General features: G+C 46.2%; 1 protein-coding gene across 1 annotated transcript in view; it reads right to left on the bottom strand.

Moving 5' to 3' along the window:
• Positions 1-296: 296 nt before the first annotated feature.
• Positions 297-21,238, bottom strand: part of LOC149450387 (beta-1-syntrophin-like) — a 32,045-nt gene continuing 11,103 nt past the window's right edge. The window contains exons 2-5 of the mRNA XM_089692010.1: positions 16,623-16,636; positions 8,561-8,736; positions 3,011-3,218; positions 297-314 (exon numbers count right to left, since the gene is read on the bottom strand). Of these exons, the coding sequence (XP_089548136.1) occupies positions 297-314; positions 3,011-3,218; positions 8,561-8,736; positions 16,623-16,636 (416 nt within the window). The remainder of the gene's footprint in view (positions 315-3,010; positions 3,219-8,560; positions 8,737-16,622; positions 16,637-21,238) is intronic.

Genomic DNA, 21,238 nt, shown 5'->3' with positions numbered 1-21,238 from the left:
CTGCTGTACATAAGCCAGGAGGCTGAAGAACTATTTTGTTGCAAGTGCAAGCCAGGAGGCTGGATTGGTTGTCTTCTGTTGATGTGGCAAACATACATTGTATGGACTTTTTTTTTTCTTTAATAAAAGTGGGCCAAGAAACTCTAAAACAACAATTTCTGGTGTGGATTCTACTTGCTGGTGAGCGCTACCCTGAGCTAAACAACCCCCAAACATTACAATAGATATAGTACATTGAGTGTTGTCACCCTAGGACAGGAAGTGAACATGATTACCAGCTTATTTTGTTCTCAGGTTTAGATACGCTTCAACTTCTGTGGAAACATAACAAAAAGGAGCAGAGAAATCGCTCAGGGACTGTTATAAATGGGCAAAACCTTTGGAAATTACGTGTTCATAAAAAGCAAATAATAACTGTAAAAGTAAATACATAAATGATGTCTATCAACACCTAGACTGTCCATCTTCCATATTAACAGGAAGCATTCACTGGATCCATCTGTCTTTACGGACATCCAGCCAATCCAACCGCCAACGCTAACAAGTGTGATGCTCATTAAATCTGCATTGGCTCAGCTGAACAAGTCGTCTCACCATCTACACTTACTACTGTACCTCCCCAGAGAACGATGTACACGGCGTGACCCAAATCAGAGCCCAGAGTACCTTTACCTTTACACGTGCTCCCAATATCGGAACGGACACCTTCTTGTAAGCACCGTGCATGGCCCCTTAAGACGTTAAAGGCCCGCTTTAGGGAAAATATTGTATTTTGGAAAATGTAAGGTCAGTGACTGTAGAGATAGTATTCTCGGTACACAATAACCGACTAAAAAGTGTTTCCAGTGTTGGGCCTTAAAAAATTAACTCCTGAAGGAATTAAAAACATAAATACAGATCCATCCTTGCATGTCTAAATGCCTGTATTCACTTCTCCAATGAAACAGTATTGAAATGTGAAGTAAATCTCTTTTTGGTTCCTTAATTTCCAGCTTCTCTGCTCCTCCCCGACGAATGCCCAATTAGTGGGCGTCACTAACATTGATCTCAGACACAGCATAGCTGCCACAATCCCCTGTTCACGGAGTGTGACTGGCAAAGGGGGCTTGTCAGCTACAGTGGCCCTATCCTCAGCCTCCCCCGATTCCTAAGTGTAACAGTAAAACCCCAAATTCAAACAAACCGACTAATTACACTTCCCAGGAGACTGTGGCATATTTGATGTGTTCAGTGCTGGCTGTTAAGTGGCAACATTCAATGAAAGCTGCATACGGAGTCCCCTCTTTAATCGCATACATTGCACAGAAATGACAAATTCCAGTAGGTGGCAGAGAAAGGTCTCCGCCTAAGTAACTGATCATAGTTTAAAGTGGACCCAAATAACAAGCAGACAATCAGCACATTAAACAGATAGAGCAAGAACACGATGACGTCAAACTACTAAGATTTTAACACAAACCTTCAGTCCCAGTTACAGGGGTTGGACAAAATTATGGAAACACGAGGTAAAAGAACGAAATCATTAGCTCCTATAGTGTTGGACTGCCTTTTAGCACCCAAGACGGTCTGAATTCTCCTGGGAATTGACAAATATAAGTCTTGGGTGGTGGATAATGGAATCTGATACTACTCTTCATACACAAATCGCTCCAGTTCTCGCAGAGATGCCAGAGGTGGAAAACGAGCCCAAATCTCGTTGACCATAATGGCTCTATGATATGGAGGTGCGGCGACTGTGGCGCCCAGGGAAGGTGTGAGACTTTGTCTGCATCCTCGCCAAACCGTGATTTGACAACGCCAGCTGTGTGAATTCGGAGCATTGTCAGCTTGGTAAATGGCGCGGTCTTCGGGAAACAATGTCTGCACCATGGGGTGCACATAGTCTGCCAAAATTTGTACATACAGTATGGCTGCCCAGACATCGTTTTCCCAGAAACTGTATATGCCGCCATAACCTTTGATATTGTACCTCGTGACACAGCAAATAAATTGGCAAATCCAGTCACAGAGGCACCAGCTAAGTGGCACCAACAATTTGCCCTCTTTGAAGCTCAGTAAGCTCTGACATGACTCCATATTACTAGCTGCGCACGCAGTAAATAACGGAAGTGAGGCTTTCCACCTGTTAGCTAGGTGTCTCATCGCACAGTGGAAGCAAAAGAATGTTAAGTCACTTCCGTTTTCAACGCAAACCATGTCGTCACTTTCACACCTGCAAATCATGTAGTGTTTCCATATTTTTGTCCAACTCCTGTACTTTCTTTCTTTCAGAGAACACACCCCATGCTTCTGCCTTCCTCGCTTAGGTAAGAATGACATCCTCCCCACCCCACTTGAAGCCCCCTAGGATACCAACATCATGTGTCCCAGGTGGCTTTGGGGCTATGTACAATACGCTGTGCATGCGCAGTGGAGTGTCATCGGGAGCTGCTTGCTAGGACCTGGAAGAGAAAGCTGGCTCCAATGATGGCGGCACAAGGCCCTGTGGGTTCCGCTTTCAGCAGATTACTGCAGGGCAATGCTGCAGTTGATGGCTGGGTATGTTATTTAAGTTCCCCCCAGCACACAAGGGAGGAGGGGATTTAGAGTAAAATTAAACCTGGGGGGGTTAAGTTCCACTTTAACCTGTTGTCACCCAAATAACACACATTTGCAGCCACAAGGGCAGGCTTTAACACCCACACATGTGCGTTGTTGGGCAGCCAATGTTTCTGTGCTGAGAACAAGCTCACTGCAAGCTCCCAGCACAGACACTGGGCTGTCACAGACAGCTCTCGGCCCTCACTAATAATCCATAGCCGGTGGAACGACTCCTGATCATGTGACCACTATGACAGCCAAACACAGTAGTCACATGATCGAAAATCTTCCCGCCCCCCAGGCACTCAGAACTTTGTACAAGGACACCGGAGTAGGCGGAAAAGGGTTAAAGGGACTTCAGATGAGACATTTTTGTGGTCATTTAGCTCGTGAGATAAACAATATAAAGCCAAAGACACAACAAACTGACCTTTTCTGCTAGCCAGCCCATGTGCCGAATTTCATGACTTCCAGAGGTTCCGTTTTTTCCCAGCTGAGTTTGGACTTCGGCCATCACCTTGGGAAGAAGTTCCGTCACCGCCCCGTGAATTGCGTTGAACCAGGTCTGGGCCGCCGCAGGATCTTTTGCTCGCAGCACCGCAGTATGCTTGGCATCAGGTGAATGCAGTTCTAGATGTCTGCAATACAGAACACATGCGTTTACAGCGGGAAATCCCAGGATCTTCTTAGAATCCCCTGTTCATAGCTCTGGATTTTTAGGATATTTTGCCACACACAGTTGAATAAAAACTGTACATCTTTGGACTAATCTCCAGACAGATATAATAGACACAAATGAATGCAACTCTCTATTCATTAACCCCTTCTTCCCAGCCTTTTAAGAGATCGCAACACCGGAGCATCGTTACCTGCTTGCTCAGCTTCCGCACCATGTGATCACTGTGATTGGATGATTAGATAATTGGAAGCCCATCCTACCAGCTTCCAATTGTCAGTGACGGTGCTGTCAGAGTGCTGGGGGCATGCTGCCAACACAAAACAGGTATGTGTATACGTGGAGGCACAGAATACGGCCAATCTCTGTGCTGCCACATACCGTATTTTTCGCTCCATAAGACGCACCTAGGTTTTAGAGGAGAAAAACAAGAAAAAAAATATTCTGAACCAATGGACTGCAGACACAGTACAAGGGATGACCAGAGACTGCGGACATAGGACAGGAGATGACCAGAGACTGCAGACATAGTACAGGGGATGACCAGAGACTGCAGACACAGTACAGGGGATGACCAGAGACTGCGGATATAGGACAGGAGATGACCAGAGACTGCAGACACAGTACAGGGGATGATCAAGGACTGCGGACACAGTACAGGGGATGACCAGAGACTGCGGACACAGTACAGGAGATGACCAGAGACTGCGGACACAGTACAGGGGACGACAAGAGACTGCAGACACAGTACAGGAGACGACCAGAGACTGCAGACACAGTACAGGAGATGACCAGAGACTGCGGACACAGTACAGGGGATGACCAGAGACTGCGGACATAGTACAGGAGATGACCAGAGACTGCGGACACAGTACAGGGGATGACCAGAGACTGCGGACATAGTACAGGAGATGACCAGAGACTGCGGACATAGTACAGGAGATGACCAGAGACTGCGGACATAGTACAGGAGATGACCAGAGACTGCGGACATAGTACAGGAGATTACCAGAGACTGCGGACACAGTGAAGGAGATCACTAGAGACTGCGGACATAGTACAGGAGATGACCAGAGACTGCGGACATAGTACAGGAGATGACCAGAGACTGCGGACACAGTACAGGAGATGACCAGAGACTGCGGACACAGTACAGGAGATGACCAGAGACTGCGGACACAGTACAGGAGATGACCAGAGACTGCGGACACAGTACAGGAGATGACCAGAGACTGCGGACATAGTACAGGAGATGACCAGAGACTGCGGACACAGTGAAGGAGATCACTAGAGACTGCGGACATAGTACAGGAGATGACCAGAGACTGCGGACATAGTACAGGAGATGACCAGAGACTGCGGACATAGTACAGGAGATTACCAGAGACTGCGGACACAGTGAAGGAGATCACTAGAGACTGCGGACATAGTACAGGAGATGACCAGAGACTGCGGACACAGTACAGGAGATGACCAGAGACTGCGGACACAGTGAAGGAGATGACCAGAGACTGCGGAAACAGTGAAGGAGATGACCAGAGACTGCGGACATAGAACAGGAGATGACCAGAGACTGCGGACATAGTACAGGAGATGACCAGAGACTGCGGACATAGTACAGGAGATGACCAGAGACTGCGGACATAGTACAGGAGATGACCAGAGACTGCGGACACAGTACAGGAGATGACCAGAGACTGCGGACACAGTGCAGGAGATGACCAGAGACTGCGGACATAGTACAGGAGATGACCAGAGACTGCGGACATAGTACAGGGAATGACCAGAGACTGCGGACACAGTACAGGAGATGACCAGAGACTGCGGACATAGTACAGGGAATGACCAGAGACTGCGGACACAGTGCAGGAGATGACCAGAGACTGCGGACACAGTACAGGAGATGACCAGAGACTGCGGACATAGTACAGGGAATGACCAGAGACTGCGGACACAGTACAGGGAATGACCAGAGACTGTGGACATAGCACAGAAGACCAGAGACTGCAGACAGTAAAGGAGATTACCAGAGACTGCATACCTTTGGGGAGGGAGGGGGAGCGGGTATCTGAATTTGACAGGTACCCGCTCCCACTTCCGCGGAGTTGTCCTTCCTTCTTCTTCCCGCGGCGGCTTCTGTGACAGCCGGGTGCCCACTGCGCATGCGCAAGAAGTGCTGCGCTTTGTGAATGGCCCAGAGCCTTCTCGGACCTGCCATGAGTCCCAGAAGACACCGGACCATTCACAAAGCACGGCGCTTCTCGCGCATGCGCAGTGGGCACCCGGCTGTCACAGAAGCCGCCGCGGGAAGACTGCAGCGCTGGAGCGAGGAATAGGTAAGGTCCTGCAGGAGAGAAGAGCTGAGCGGCCGGCCCGATATTCTGACATGGTGGCGGCAGAAATACCGGACCGGCCGCTTTACGTTCGCTCCATAAGACGCACTGACATTTACCCCCCTTTTTTGGGGGGGGAAAAAGTGCGTCTTATGGAGCGAAAAATACGGTATATACATACATCCGACAGGAAGGGGTTAATACATCTGGAAATGTGTGTTTTTTAATGCCACTAGTGGAAGTGCCTGAAATTGATTTGGTATCAGCCTCTTACTATGCAGCAGCACTGGAAGAAGAAGGGGCAGAACCGAGAGCCAATCAGGTGTGCTGCATGCACATGTACCAACATAGAACATACTGATAGGAGAAGAGAGCAAAGAGATGACCTAATCAGTCTGCTGCTGTTGTTTCACCATCCAATCAGAAGGTTGGGGGTGGACAGAGGACACCACTGTATTTCCTAACTGTAAGTAGTCTTGTCTGCTTGGCTGTGCTGTCTGGCAGAGCTGTGTAAATCCCAGCAATGGATGAACAGATATAAAAATCTTCTGACAGGAAAACATTTCTCATATCTGTATTTAGAGTCCAGCTTTCTAGGACTGTGAGTGTACTCCATGCACCTAGAGATGACAGGATCCACCCTAACTGCTTTAAGGAACAACATGTACTGTATATAATAACAAAATAAATCCCATATAATAACCATTACAGTCTGCCTAAGGTGGCAACAAACAGGCCCCAGAAATAAAAACTGGGCCCCCCATCTGTGGGAATACAAACCAACCAATGAGATGTAGATATGAGTGCGTTTTGTATGATTGTCGCTCTTGTTTCTTCCTATTATGTAAGTACCGGTCGGGTTTTAATAAAGAACATTTTTTATGGCAGAACATTATTGCAGATCCCTTTGGCTTTTCTTTGGAGAGACACTGAATAGTGAATTTGTGAGGAAGGTTTGTTTTCTGCCCGGTATATTGTGGCTCCTGGAGGTTGGACGTTCATATGGATATAGCCAGTGTTGCTGAAAGGAATATACCTCTATATATAATATATCTCTACAAATCTGAGGAACGGCTCATTCCAGACAAAGTGTAGAAAAACAGCGTACTTTGATTAAAAAGTTCATTGGAGAGGAGAAAATATATAAAGAAGTGCAGAAACTGATAGGCTGCTCAGCTAAAATGATCTCAAATGCTGTAAAATGGAAAACAAAACGTGAAAGTAAACAGAAAACTGCCATTTGAATGGATGGAATAATAGCCAAAATGGCAAAGACTCAGCCAATGATCAGCTCCGGGGTGATGAAAGAAGGTGTGACGTTCCCTGTGAGGACTGTTACAATTAGAAGACGCCTATGTGAAGCCAAACTATCTGCAAGAAGTCCCCGCAAAGTCCCACTGTTGGGAAAACGACGTGTGCTGAAGAGGTTACAATTTACCAAAGAGCACATTGACTGGCAAAAGAGAAATGGGGCAACATTTTGTAGACTGATGAAAGTAAGATTGTTCTTTTTGGATCTGCTGCAGACAGTTTGTCAGACGACCCCCAAACACTGAATTCAGGCCACAGTACACTGTGAAGACCGTGAAGCATGGTGGTGCAAGCATGATGATACGGGGATGTTTCTCATACTACGGTGTTGGGCCTATTTATCGCATACCAGGGATCATGGATCAGATTGAACACATCAGAATACTTGAAGAGGTCATGTTTTTTTTTTTGAACAGCCAAATATTCCCTTTTCTTCACTTTTTGTAAAGTAATAACAAATTTGAAACATTTTTCTTTCTGTTTTGATTTGGAATAGACTGTGCAGTACACTCGTGGAACATCTACAAACTACGGGACCTACAAATCTCCACAGGTGACACTTTAAAAGCCTCTACAGGTTACTAGTTTAGAGTGATGCAGGAGGTCTGGTGCTGGAATTATTGTTCTTGTTCTGACGTTCGTGGCGATACCTCACATGTATGGTGTGATCACCATTTACATATGTGTGCGGGACTTACGTATATGTATGTATTTGCACATGAGCACGGGGGGGAGGGAACACTTTAAAACATTTTTTTAATAATTTATTTTAAACTTTTTTTTAACTGTCCCTTTTTTTCTTTTTATAAATTAACTTTATTGCTATCACAAGGCATGTACAACATCCCTTGTGACAGCATGGGCTATGACAGGTCCTCTTTATGGAGACATCTGGCTCTATCAGACCCCAGATCTCTCCTCTGGCCTCCAATGCAGCTGATCAGACACATATGGGTCAGCACAGTAGCTGGTCGGCAACTGCCCAGTAAACACAGAACCAGAACCAAAAGTGACAAAATCCTTGTTGCTTCCATTCTGTGATCCCACAGAGAGGGAGGAACTACATCAGCTCCTTTCTCTGTGTGTATTGAAGTCGGTGCTGCCGGTTGGAGCGGTCCCAGGATCCCCAATGGAATGAGAGAGCCCAGGAAAGGAATTGGTGGTGGGGGAGGGGGGCGGGCATCCCTCCTCCTGTAGAAGAGATCGCAGTCATAACTGAAGGCATTGTTTTATATATATATTTGGAAATGGTGGTCCAGGCATCCTGCAGCCACATCATAGCCAGCGTGGTGGGAAGAACCATTGTTTGAGATGAGGAAGAAGGCAGTCAACCCATCCAACCTGGTTGGCTGGAGAGCAGTAAAGCTGGCTATACACTAGTAGATTGTCAAACGTTCATCTGCAAATCCTTTGTACATGTGTTGACCGTGCGAACATCCGACTTCAACATTTCTCTTGCTTTTAACACTCAGTTTTGGAATGAAATGTAATTTCCTGAACAAAATCCGCATTCTCTGTTAGAAGGTCATTTATTTAAAGCAACCTTCCATCCTGATCCTTCGAATTTTCTCATCACTACATTTGAAAACAAACATCGATTTGAACCCACTACCCTTTGGAAATTCAAATCAACACCCCAAAAGAACATTTTCCAACGAACATCCTGGTGTATGGCCAGATGCATTCACCATCTCGTTTACGATGGTTTGCTTGGTGGTGAGCTCCACCAATAGCTATCGGTATTCCAAAGCAATGGATCATAGCACACATGGATGGAGCAATGTGCAATCCTACCAGACTGATTGCTGCTACAGGCTCCTTAAAGGGTTGCTTCACCTTTCCAGAAAGAATGAGCAGAATGAGAAGGTGAACAAACACTTGAAGTAGTTACTCCATGCGGACCCATTTTTTCCGGTGGTGGTCAACTTGCTTAATACGAAGAGCCTCAAGTGCAGTCCTTGACATTTTAAAAGGGCAGCACTTAAAGAAGAACTCCGGGATAGGCATAACAATCACCCATTAGTACACCACCCTACACAAAACACTAAACAGATAATAAAATGTTGAGAAGCTTTACCATTTAGGAGAAAAGTCTCATTGAATTTTCATGACCTCATCTCTGTAATTCAAAAGATAACAGTATCTTCTGTACCAAGGAGGAGGAGTAACAGCCGGGATGACATCATATCCTCTCCTCTCTCTGCAGTAAAAGGAAACTACAGTTCCCATCAACCACAGGGAATTGTAGTGAATGTGGGCGGGTATACTAGGCCTGCACATGTTGAATGTGTCTGGGAGTCTCGGTCTGCCCACCATTGCAAGTGGGGCTGAATTACATCACTGCTTCCTGGAGAAAGAACTACAGAAGGGATGTGCCAGGACCAGTGGCATAGCAGCCACCGCTCTTACAAACAGGAAACCAAGGAAAATGAACGGTTTGACTTGAAAATGAAAAGATTATTTCACAGCAACTACTGAATGAACCAGAAGATGGAAGACATATTCAGTGAAGGTAGGAAATCAGCAAGGACATGTAATGAAGGTTTTGCCCAGAGTTCTGCTTTAAGTAAAAGTGGGCTATGGATTGTAGCTGTAAGCTCCAAGGTCCTGTCTCAGGAATAGGCAAGGCAGCCATTTATTAATATGTGACAGGACCACGGAGGTCAAGCTGGTAAAATGACAATAAAGATTTTCTAAAGACTTCTTGTTTTGTTGTCAGGGGGTGGCTGTGAGATGGTCAGAGACTGCGGATATGATACAAGAGATGGCCAGAGACTGCAGACATGATACAAGAGATGGTCAGAGACTGCAGACAAGATACAAGAGATGGTCAGAGATTGCGGATATGATACAGGAGATGGTCAGACTGCAGACATGATACAAGAGATGGTCAGAGACTGCAGACATGATATATGAGATGGTCAGAGACTGCAGACATGATACAAGAGACAGTCAGAGAATGCAGACATGATACAAGAGATGGTCAGAGACTGCGGACATGATACAAGAGATGGTCAGAGATTGTGGACATGATACAAGAGATAGTCAGTGACTGTAGACATGATACAAGAGATGGTCAGAGACTGTGGACATGACACAAGAGATGGTCAGAGACTGTGGACATGATACAAGAGATGATCAGAGACTGCGGACAGGATACAAGAGATGGTCAGAGACTGTGGACATGATACAAGAGACGGTCAGAGACTGCGGACATGATACAAGAGACGGTCAGAGACTGCGGACATGATACAAGAGATGATCAGAGACTGCGGACATGATACAAGAGATGATCAGAGACTGTGGACATGATACAAGAGATGATCAGAGACTGTGGACATGATACAAGAGATGGTCAGAGACTGCGGACATGATACAGGAGATGGTCAGAGATTGCGGACATGATACAAGATATGGTCAGAGACTGCGGACATGATACAAGAGATGGTCAGAGACTGCAGACATGACACAAGAGATGGTCAGAGACTGCGGACAGTATACAAGAGATGGTCAGAGACTGTGGACATGATACAAGAGACGGTCAGAGACTGCGGACATGATACAAGAGACGGTCAGAGACTGCGGACATGATACAAAAGACGGTCAGAGACTGCGGACATGATACAAGAGACGGTCAGAGACTGCGGACATGATACAAGAGATGATCAGAGACTGTGGACATGATACAAGAGATGATCAGAGACTGTGGACATGATACAAGAGATGGTCAGAGACTGCGGACATGATACAGGAGATGGTCAGAGATTGCAGACATGATACAAGATATGGTCAGAGACTGCGGACATGATACAAGAGATGGTCAGAGACTGCAGACATGTGGGCGGGTATACTAGGCCTGCACATGTTGAATGTGTCTGAGAGTCTCGGTCTGCCCACCATTGCAAGTGGGGCTGAATTACATCACTGCTTCCTGGAGAAAGAACTACAGAAGGGATGTGCCAAGACCAGTGGCATAGCAGCCACGGCTCTTACAAACAGGAAACCAAGGAACATTAACGGTTTGACTTGAAAATGAAAAGATTATTTCACAGCAACTACTGAATGAACCAGAAGATGGAAGACATATTCAGTGAAGGTAGGAAATCAGCAAGGACATGTAATGAAGGTTTTGCCCGGAGTTCTGCTTTAAGTAAAAGTGGGCTATGGATTGTAGCTGTAAGCTCCAAGGTCCTGTCTCAGGAATAGGCAAGGCAGCCATTTATTAATATGTGACAGGACCATGGAGGTCAAGCTGGTAAAATGACAATAAAGATTTTCTAAAGACTTCTTGTTTTGTTGTCAGGGGGTGGCTGTGAGATGGTCAGAGACTGCAGACATAATACAAGAGATGGTCAGAGACTGCGGATATGATACAAGAGATGGCCAGAGACTGCAGACATGATACAAGAGATGGTCAGAGACTGCGGACATGATACAAGAGATGGCCAGAGACTGCAGACATGATACAAGAGATGGTCAGAGACTGCGGACATGATACAAGAGATGGTCAGAGACTGCGGACATGATACAAGAGATGGTCAGAGACTGCAGACAAGATACAAGAGATGGTCAGAGACTGCGGATATGATACAGGAGATGGTCAGACTGCAGACATGATACAAGAGATGGTCAGAGACTGCAGACATGATATATGAGATGGTCAGAGACTGCAGACATGATACAAGAGACAGTCAGAGAATGCAGACATGATACAAGAGATGGTCAGAGACTGCGGACATGATACAAGAGATGGTCAGAGATTGTGGACATGATACAAGAGATAGTCAGTGACTGTAGACATGATACAAGAGATGGTCAGAGACTGTGGACATGACACAAGAGATGGTCAGAGACTGTGGACATGATACAAGAGATGATCAGAGACTGCGGACAGGATACAAGAGATGGTCAGAGACTGTGGACATGATACAAGAGACGGTCAGAGACTGCGGACATGATACAAGAGACGGTCAGAGACTGCGGACATGATACAAGAGATGGTCAGAGACTGCGGACATGATACAAGAGATGGTCAGAGACTGCGGACATGATACAAGAGATGATCAGAGACTGCGGACATGATACAGGAGATGGTCAGAGATTGCGGACATGATACAAGATATGGTCAGAGACTGCGGACATGATACAAGAGATGGTCAGAGACTGCAGACATGATACAAGAGATGGTCAGAGACTGCGGACAGTATACAAGAGATGGTCAGAGACTGTGGACATGATACAAGAGACGGTCAGAGACTGCGGACATGATACAAGAGACGGTCAGAGACTGCGGACATGATACAAAAGACGGTCAGAGACTGCGGACATGATACAAGAGATGGTCAGAGACTGCGGACATGATACAAGAGATGATCAGAGACTGTGGACATGATACAAGAGATGATCAGAGACTGTGGACATGATACAAGAGATGGTCAGAGACTGCGGACATGATACAGGAGATGGTCAGAGATTGCAGACATGATACAAGATATGGTCAGAGACTGCGGACATGATACAAGAGATGGTCAGAGACTGCAGACATGTGGGCGGGTATACTAGGCCTGCACATGTTGAATGTGTCTGAGAGTCTCGGTCTGCCCACCATTGCAAGTGGGGCTGAATTACATCACTGCTTCCTGGAGAAAGAACTACAGAAGGGATGTGCCAAGACCAGTAGCATAGCAGCCACCACTCTTACAAACAGGAAACCAAGGAACATTAACGGTTTGACTTGAAAATGAAAAGATTATTTCACAGCAACTACTGAATGAACCAGAAGATGGAAGACATATTCAGTGAAGGTAGGAAATCAGCAAGGACATGTAATGAAGGTTTTGCCCGGAGTTCTGCTTTAAGTAAAAGTGGGCTATGGATTGTAGCTGTAAGCTCCAAGGTCCTGTCTCAGGAATAGGCAAGGCAGCCATTTATTAATATGTGACAGGACTATGGAGGTCAAGCTGGTAAAATGACAATAAAGATTTTCTAAAGACTTCTTGTTTTGTTGTCAGGGGGTGGCTGTGAGATGGTCAGAGACTGCAGACATAATACAAGAGATGGTCAGAGACTGCGGATATGATACAAGAGATGGCCAGAGACTGCAGACATGATACAAGAGATGGTCAGAGACTGCGGACATGATACAAGAGATGGTCAGAGACTGCGGACATGATACAAGAGATGGTCAGAGACTGCAGACAAGATACAAGAGATGGTCAGAGACTGCGGATATGATACAGGAGATGGTCAGACTGCAGACATGATACAAGAGATGGTCAGAGACTGCAGACATGATATATGAGATGGTCAGAGACTGCAGACATGATACAAGAGACAGTCAGAGAATGCAGACATGATACAAGAGATGGTCAGAGACTGCGGACATGATACAAGAGATGATCAGAGACTGTGGACATGATACAAGAGACGGTCAGAGACTGCGGACATGATACAAGAGACGGTCAGAGACTGCGGACATGATACAAGAGATGGTCAGAGACTGCGGACATGATACAAGAGATGATCAGAGACTGCAGACATGATACAGGAGATGGTCAGAGATTGCGGACATGATACAAGATATGGTCAGAGACTGCGGACATGATACAAGAGATGGTCAGAGACTGCAGACATGATACAAGAGATGGTCAGAGACTGCGGACAGTATACAAGAGATGGTCAGAGACTGTGGACATGATACAAGAGACGGTCAGAGACTGCGGACATGATACAAGAGACGGTCAGAGACTGCGGACATGATACAAAAGACGGTCAGAGACTGCGGACATGATACAAGAGATGGTCAGAGACTGCGGACATGATACAAGAGATGATCAGAGACTGTGGACATGATACAAGAGATGATCAGAGACTGTGGACATGATACAAGAGATGGTCAGAGACTGCGGACATGATACAGGAGATGGTCAGAGATTGCAGACATGATACAAGATATGGTCAGAGACTGCGGACATGATACAAGAGATGGTCAGAGACTGCAGACATGTGGGCGGGTATACTAGGCCTGCACATGTTGAATGTGTCTGAGAGTCTCGGTCTGCCCACCATTGCAAGTGGGGCTGAATTACATCACTGCTTCCTGGAGAAAGAACTACAGAAGGGATGTGCCAAGACCAGTGGCATAGCAGCCACGGCTCTTACAAACAGGAAACCAAGGAACATTAACGGTTTGACTTGAAAATGAAAAGATTATTTCACAGCAACTACTGAATGAACCAGAAGATGGAAGACATATTCAGTGAAGGTAGGAAATCAGCAAGGACATGTAATGAAGGTTTTGCCCGGAGTTCTGCTTTAAGTAAAAGTGGGCTATGGATTGTAGCTGTAAGCTCCAAGGTCCTGTCTCAGGAATAGGCAAGGCAGCCATTTATTAATATGTGACAGGACCATGGAGGTCAAGCTGGTAAAATGACAATAAAGATTTTCTAAAGACTTCTTGTTTTGTTGTCAGGGGGTGGCTGTGAGATGGTCAGAGACTGTAGACATAATACAAGAGATGGTCAGAGACTGTGGACATGATACAAGAGATGGTCAGAGACTGCGGATATGATACAGGAGATGGTCAGACTGCAGACATGATACAAGAGATGGTCAGAGACTGCAGACATGATATATGAGATGGTCAGAGACTGCAGACATGATACAAGAGACGGTCAGAGAATGCAGACATGATACAAGAGATGGTCAGAGACTGCGGACATGATACAAGAGATGGTCAGAGATTGTGGACATGATACAAGAGATGGTCAGTGACTGTAGACATGATACAAGAGATGGTCAGAGACTGTGGACATGACACAAGAGATGGTCAGAGACTGTGGACATGATACAAGAGATGATCAGAGAATGCGGACAGGATACAAGAGATGGTCAGAGACTGCGGACATGATACAAGAGACGGTCAGAGACTGCGGACATGATACAAGAGATGGTCAGAGACTGCAGACATGATACAAGAGATGGTCAGAGACTGCGGACAGTATACAAGAGATGATCAGAGACTGTGGACATGATACAAGAGATGGTCAGAGACTGCGGACATGATACAAGAGATGATCAGAGACTGCGGACATGATACAAGAGATGATCAGAGACTGCGGACATGATACAAGATATGGTCAGAGATTGCGGACATGATACAAGAGATGGTCAGAGACTGCGGACATGATACAAGAGATGGTCAGAGACTGCGGACATGATACAAGAGATGATCAGAGACTGCGGACATGATACAAGAGATGGTCAGAGACTGCGGACATGATACAAGAGATGCAGACTGCATTTTTACAAATAAAACTTTAGCCCGGATTTAAAGTGAAGCTAACCTCTCTCTCTTAATCAACATTACCTATTTTTAATCCTTTTACTGCTGGATAGATAGGAAGATATATTCTATTTACTTGTCTTAAACTTTTTTGTTCACATTTCTTGAGTTGCTTCCGGTTTCTGGGCCATTATGATGTCATAGATCCCAGGAGTCTTCACGGGTTTTTTTTTTCCTTTCATCTGGAGGAGAGGAGTGGGGACTTTCTCACCCTAGCACATCCTCCTGTCTGCATGCCTGAGCTAACAGCAGATGGATTCCAGGAAGTAGAAGCTAAATGAATTTTCTGTACTTACTCAAGATATAATGGTGGAAACCTCCTGCGCTTCAACCTAAAAAAGCTTTGTCTAGTCTAAATAACGGAAGCTGCTAACATCCAATCATATACCCAAATGATACAAGATATAAAAATACGGAAGTGATGCAGCGCTACTCTGATAATATCATAATAATCGGGCAACATGGTGGCTAAATGGTTAGCACTTCCACCTGGCAGTACTCGGGTCGCTGGTTCGAATCCAAACCATGGCACCACCTGCCTGGAGTTTGCATGTTCTCCCTGTGTCTGCGTGGGTTTCCTCGGGGTACCCCGGTTTCCTCCCACACTCCAAAGACATGCTGGTAGGTAATTGGCTCCTGTCTAAATTGTCCCTAGTATGTGTATGTATGGATGTGAGTTAGGGACCTTAGATTGTACGCCCCTTGAGGGTTAGGGACTGATGTGAATGTACAATATATATGTAAAGCGCTGAGTAAATTGAGGTGCTATAGAAGTACCTGAAATAAATAAATATTGATATTAATACTATAGAAATGAACATATAAATGAAAAAGTGTATAAAAGGTGACACAATGTGCAACAAAACCATAAACAGTGACCTGATCCTCCAGGGATCTATAATCAGTGAACTGATCCAAAGTGTACGCAGTGAATGTTGAACCACCTAAAAGATGGTAATTTCAGATTTAGCAATACTGATGGTTTGGTATAATTGTGTATACAGCCAAAGTTAGAATCCAAAGTGATGGTGCAAACAAATATATAAACTTAGCCCAAATCAGACTAAAGAGTGATACGTCCAAAATTAAACTCAAGAAAACGCATGAAAAGTGCAAAACGTGCATAAACATGTATACATAAAATATCCAAATCCCAAAAAAGTGTTTTCATATCCAATCAATATACGTAAATCAAACACAATCAATACTATGAACAAATGTGAACCTATATTATGCCAAATGCATGACTCCAAATAAAGTGGAAAACTAGCAAAAAAAAGTCCAAATTGTGGCCCTACACCACTGTACTCGTGGACGTGGATGGTGTACGTGAGTAGTCACAGGAGGGTATCCGTCAGAAGCCGGATTGGCCGCTCACCTTCTTGCTACGACCTGCAAAGGGGTGAAAACACTTCTGGATCACTACCACAGACCCTCCATGCACATGATTCCTCTACTCCTGGATCTCTCCCCCCACAGCGATCTCACTCCCTGGGATGTACATATAAGTAGCAGAATCCTCGCCAGGTAAACATGTGGTAAGAGCCGACATCTCAGAAGACACAGATAGACCCTCCCATAGTGTGATACCTTTTATTAAACTTGATAAAAGTACAGAAATCCAAATATTGCGCTCACATGTTGATCCTTAGACAAACAGCATTTCAGAACCTCATGTTCTGGGTGTATCTGCATGGGTGTTCAATTTGGGTGCAGCAAGATGGCATCCGCGCCGGAAGTGCGTCACCGCGCCTACGCGTTACGTCATTCAAGTCACGTGACTTCCTCAGAGCCCTCACGTTTATAAATGTCATCCTGTTTACATTGTAGGTGGCGCTCGAGGCGCCCTGCCCATGGCACCGATCGCGTCCGCGGGTGTAATTACCCGCCGGGTCTGGCGATTGCCAACAAACACTGACACAAGCACAGTTGAATTGTTTTCAATGCAGCTCTGCTCCCTGTCAGTTTCCAGCACACTGTTCTGGAGGGAGAGCAGAGCTTAACTTTCCAGGACAGTGAGCTCCTGTGAAGAACACCCCCCAGCCCACTAATAAAACACTCCCCTCACACAGTTAACCCTTTGATTGCCTAAAAATGTTAACCCCTTCCTCCCCAGTGCCATTAGTACAGTGTCAGTGCTTTTTTTTTTGCACTGATCACTGTATCGGTGTCACTGGGGATGACCCCAAGTCAGCCTTGCTAGTTTGTCCTGTGCCAAGCAGCTGCCCTGCTACACAGTAGCCACATGGGTGTCATTCAGAGAACACCTTGTATTTTTTCAATGAATACAAAGCACTCTCTGAATGGGCGAGGTGGAGAATGCGATGTCACCACCCGCCTCTCCACCACATCCAATCAGAGAATGCTTTGCATCTGTTGAGAAAAATTCAAGGCATTCTCTGTATGGCACCCATGCTGAGCGAGCAACCTCCTGTGGATCCCATGCCATTTGGCACAGGTTCCAGAAAACAATGAGGATGACTGTAGTACTGGTGCAGTGATTTTCCACCTCCACAGGGAACAGACAGGTATGGAATATGTACACTTACATTGGTCTAAGCCGGTCCAATGTAACTATGCATTAAAGCCAATACCATGGAGTTCAGCTTTAAAGTGGTTGTAAACCTCTGACATGAAATATGAACAAAGCATATCCCTGTATAGTTTGTAGTTGTCGCAATCCAAAGCACTAGGTGTCATTTCTCACTGATGCCTCGCTCCTCTGCTATCTGCATAAGATACTTCTGACAGATGTTCCTGACACCAATACAAAAATGGTGATGGGGAGGGAGCTTCAGCACACAGCCTGTGATTGACAGCCTCAGCTCTGCTCTTGTGTTCTGTGTGAAGGGGGGGGGGGTTCCCTTCCCTACAATCAGCTCTCACAGCTCCTCTCACTGAGCTCTGAAGAGTGTAACTTCAGCTCCACCCCCCCCCCCCCTGTTTTCTGAAATCTCAAACAAGGTTTATTAATTCAGCACTTTGAACAGCTGTAGAGAAGAGGGAGCTGCAGATAAACAAGTACAACGTATGTAGGAGGATTTGTTTCATCTCAATTTTTTCTTAATTGACCCAAAAAAGGAAAAACAACAATTTTTTTTTTATTTTACAAAATGAGACTTTCCAATGAACAGCTTATTTTCAAACACAAAAGTTCAAACACTATTATGTAGAATTAATTATGTTGTTTACCAAAATTGTATTATAATGAGCTTCAGGATGAATTAAAAGAACAGGAAACTAATGATATAATTATCTGCAGCTCTGCAACCCAACAAGATCTCCCTCCTTTATCATATTAGAGGATCTTAGCCCACAAATGTCACCCTGTAGACTAATTACTGGTCTGTAACAGTTCACAGACCCCCCCACACTAGAATATACATGTAGGCTCAGCTCACAAGGACAAACCAAGTCTATGTCAGCCATGAGATTGCAGTTATTAAATCTCTCTGGACACGGGAAATAAATGTCACTTTATTAAATAGGGATCCCTATCCAGGATTGTTGTCTTTGTGAATTGAGCCAACTGAATGCTACGTATAGCCTGGAGCTGACCATACACTGGTTGAAGTTTGGCCAGTCCAGAAGCCACCAGACAGATTGTGATCAGTGTGTGGTCTCCCCACCTCAACAGAAGTTGATTGTTTAGTCACCTTCTGTTGATGAGACATATTGGAAGCTCCATTTGTTTACATTCTACTGTTCATGACTGGAAATGTAAAGACTTCACCCTTTATCTCACCCTACAGCCCTAGAAATTCTAATCTTACCTTGGAATTCAAGGCGGCCCAAACCAACCTTTTCCACTACATGCAGTAAGCGGCACTGTTCTGGCAGCAGTACGGCCGGAATTAAAAACAGTCAGGCCGAGTACCTCTCCACCATTCAGGAAAAGACATAAATAACAGGCTTTATCTGATTGGCTGAAGTGGAGAGGAAGATGGATTACATCACGATCACAATGTCCACCATGGGCAAACAGAAGAAGCCTTGTAGACATCCAACACATACGGGGGTATTCCAGATCAGAATACTGATTAGCACAGCTCAAAAGACAGGCAGTGTGGAAGGGGGAAGAGGTAAGTGCGGGCATGCTACAAGGTGATGGTCAGAGACCACAGGCATGCTACAAGGTGATGGTCGGAGACCACAGGCATGCTACAAGGTGATGGTCGGAGACCACAGGCATGCTACAAGGTGATGGTCGGAGACCACAGACATGCTACAAGGTGACGGTCGGAGACCACAGGCATGCTACAAGGTGATGGTCGGAGACCACAGGCATGTTACAAGGTGATGGTCGGAGACCACAGGCATGCTACAAGGTGATGGTCGGAGACCACAGGCATGCTACAAGGTGATGGTCGGAGACCACAGGCATGCTACAAGGTGATGGTCGGAGACCACAGGCATGCTACAAGGTGATGGTCGGAGACCACAGGCATGCTACAAGGTGATGGTCGGAGACCACAGGCATGCTACAAGGTGATGGTCGGAGACCACAGGCATGCTACAAGGCGATGGTCGGAGACCACAGGCATGCTACAAGGTGATGGTCGGAGACCACAGGCACGCTACAAGGTGAAGGTCGGAGACCACAGGCATACTACAAGGTGATGGTCGGAGACCACAGGCATGCTACAAGGTGAAAGTCGGAGACCATAGGCATGCTACAAGGTGATGGTCGGAGACCACAGGCATGCTACAAGGTGATGGTCGGAGACCACAGGCATGCTACAAGGTGAAAGTCGGAGACCATAGGCCTGCTACAAGGTGAAGGTCGGAGACCACAGGCATGCTACAAGGTGAAGGTCGGAGACCACAGGCATGCTACAAGGTGATGGTCGGAGACCATAGGCATGTTACAAGGTGATGGTCGGAGACCACAGGCATGCTACAGGGTGATGGTCGGAGACCACAGGCATGCTACAAGGTGATGGTCGGAGACCATAGGCATGTTACAAGGTGATGGTCGGAGACCACAGGCATGCTACAGGGTGATGGTCGGAGACCACAGGCATGCTACAAGGTGATGGTCGGAGACCACAGGCATGCTACAAGGTGACGGTCGGAGACCACAGGCATGCTACAAGGTGACGGTCGGAGACCACAGGCATGCTACAAGGTGAAGGTCAGAGACCACAGGCATGCTACAAGGTGACGGTCGGAGACCACAGGCATGCTACAAGGTGATGGTCGGAGACCACAGGCATGCTACAAGGTGATGGTCGGAGACCACAGGCATGCTACAAGGTGATGGTCGGAGACCACAGGCATGCTACAAGGTGATGGTCGGAGACCACAGGCATGCTACAAGGTGATGGTCGGAGACCATAGGCATACTACAAGGTGATGGTCGGAGTCCACAGGCATGCTACAAGGTGAAAGTCAGAGACCATAGGCATGCTACAAGGTGAAAGTCAGAGACCACAGGCATGCTACAAGGTGAAAGTCGGAGACCATAGGCATACTACAAGGTGATGGTCGGAGACCACAGGCATGCTACAAGGTGATGGTCGGAGACCACAGGCATACTACAAGGTGATGGTCGGAGACCACAGGCATGCTACAAGGTGATGGTCGGAGACCATAGGCATACTACAAGGTGATGGTCGGAGACCACAGGCATGCTACAAGGTGAAGGTCGGAGACCACAGGCATACTACAAGGTGATGGTCGGAGACCACAGGCATACTACAAGGTGATGGTCGGAGACCACAGGCATGCTACAAGGTGATGGTCAGAGACCACAGGCATGCTACAAGGTGAAGGTCGGAGACCATAGACATACTACAAGGTGATGGTCAGAGACCACATGCATGCTACAAGGTGAAGATTGGCGGCCATAGGCATGCTACAATGTGATGGTCCGAGACCACAGGCATGCTACAACTATTAATGGTCGGAGGCCACAGGCATGCTGCAAGAGATGGTCAGAGACCATAAGCATGCTACACGTGATGGTCAGAGACTGCAGACATGCTAGAAGGT

Source organism: Staurois parvus, unplaced genomic scaffold, assembly GCF_062004578.1.
Source record: "Staurois parvus isolate SC_StPar_1 unplaced genomic scaffold, SC_StPar_1.0 ptg000575l, whole genome shotgun sequence".
NCBI classification, from domain to species: domain Eukaryota; kingdom Metazoa; phylum Chordata; class Amphibia; order Anura; family Ranidae; genus Staurois; species Staurois parvus.
The sequence above is the reverse complement of the archived record's forward strand: the minus strand, read 5'-3'. Positions and strand labels throughout refer to the sequence as shown.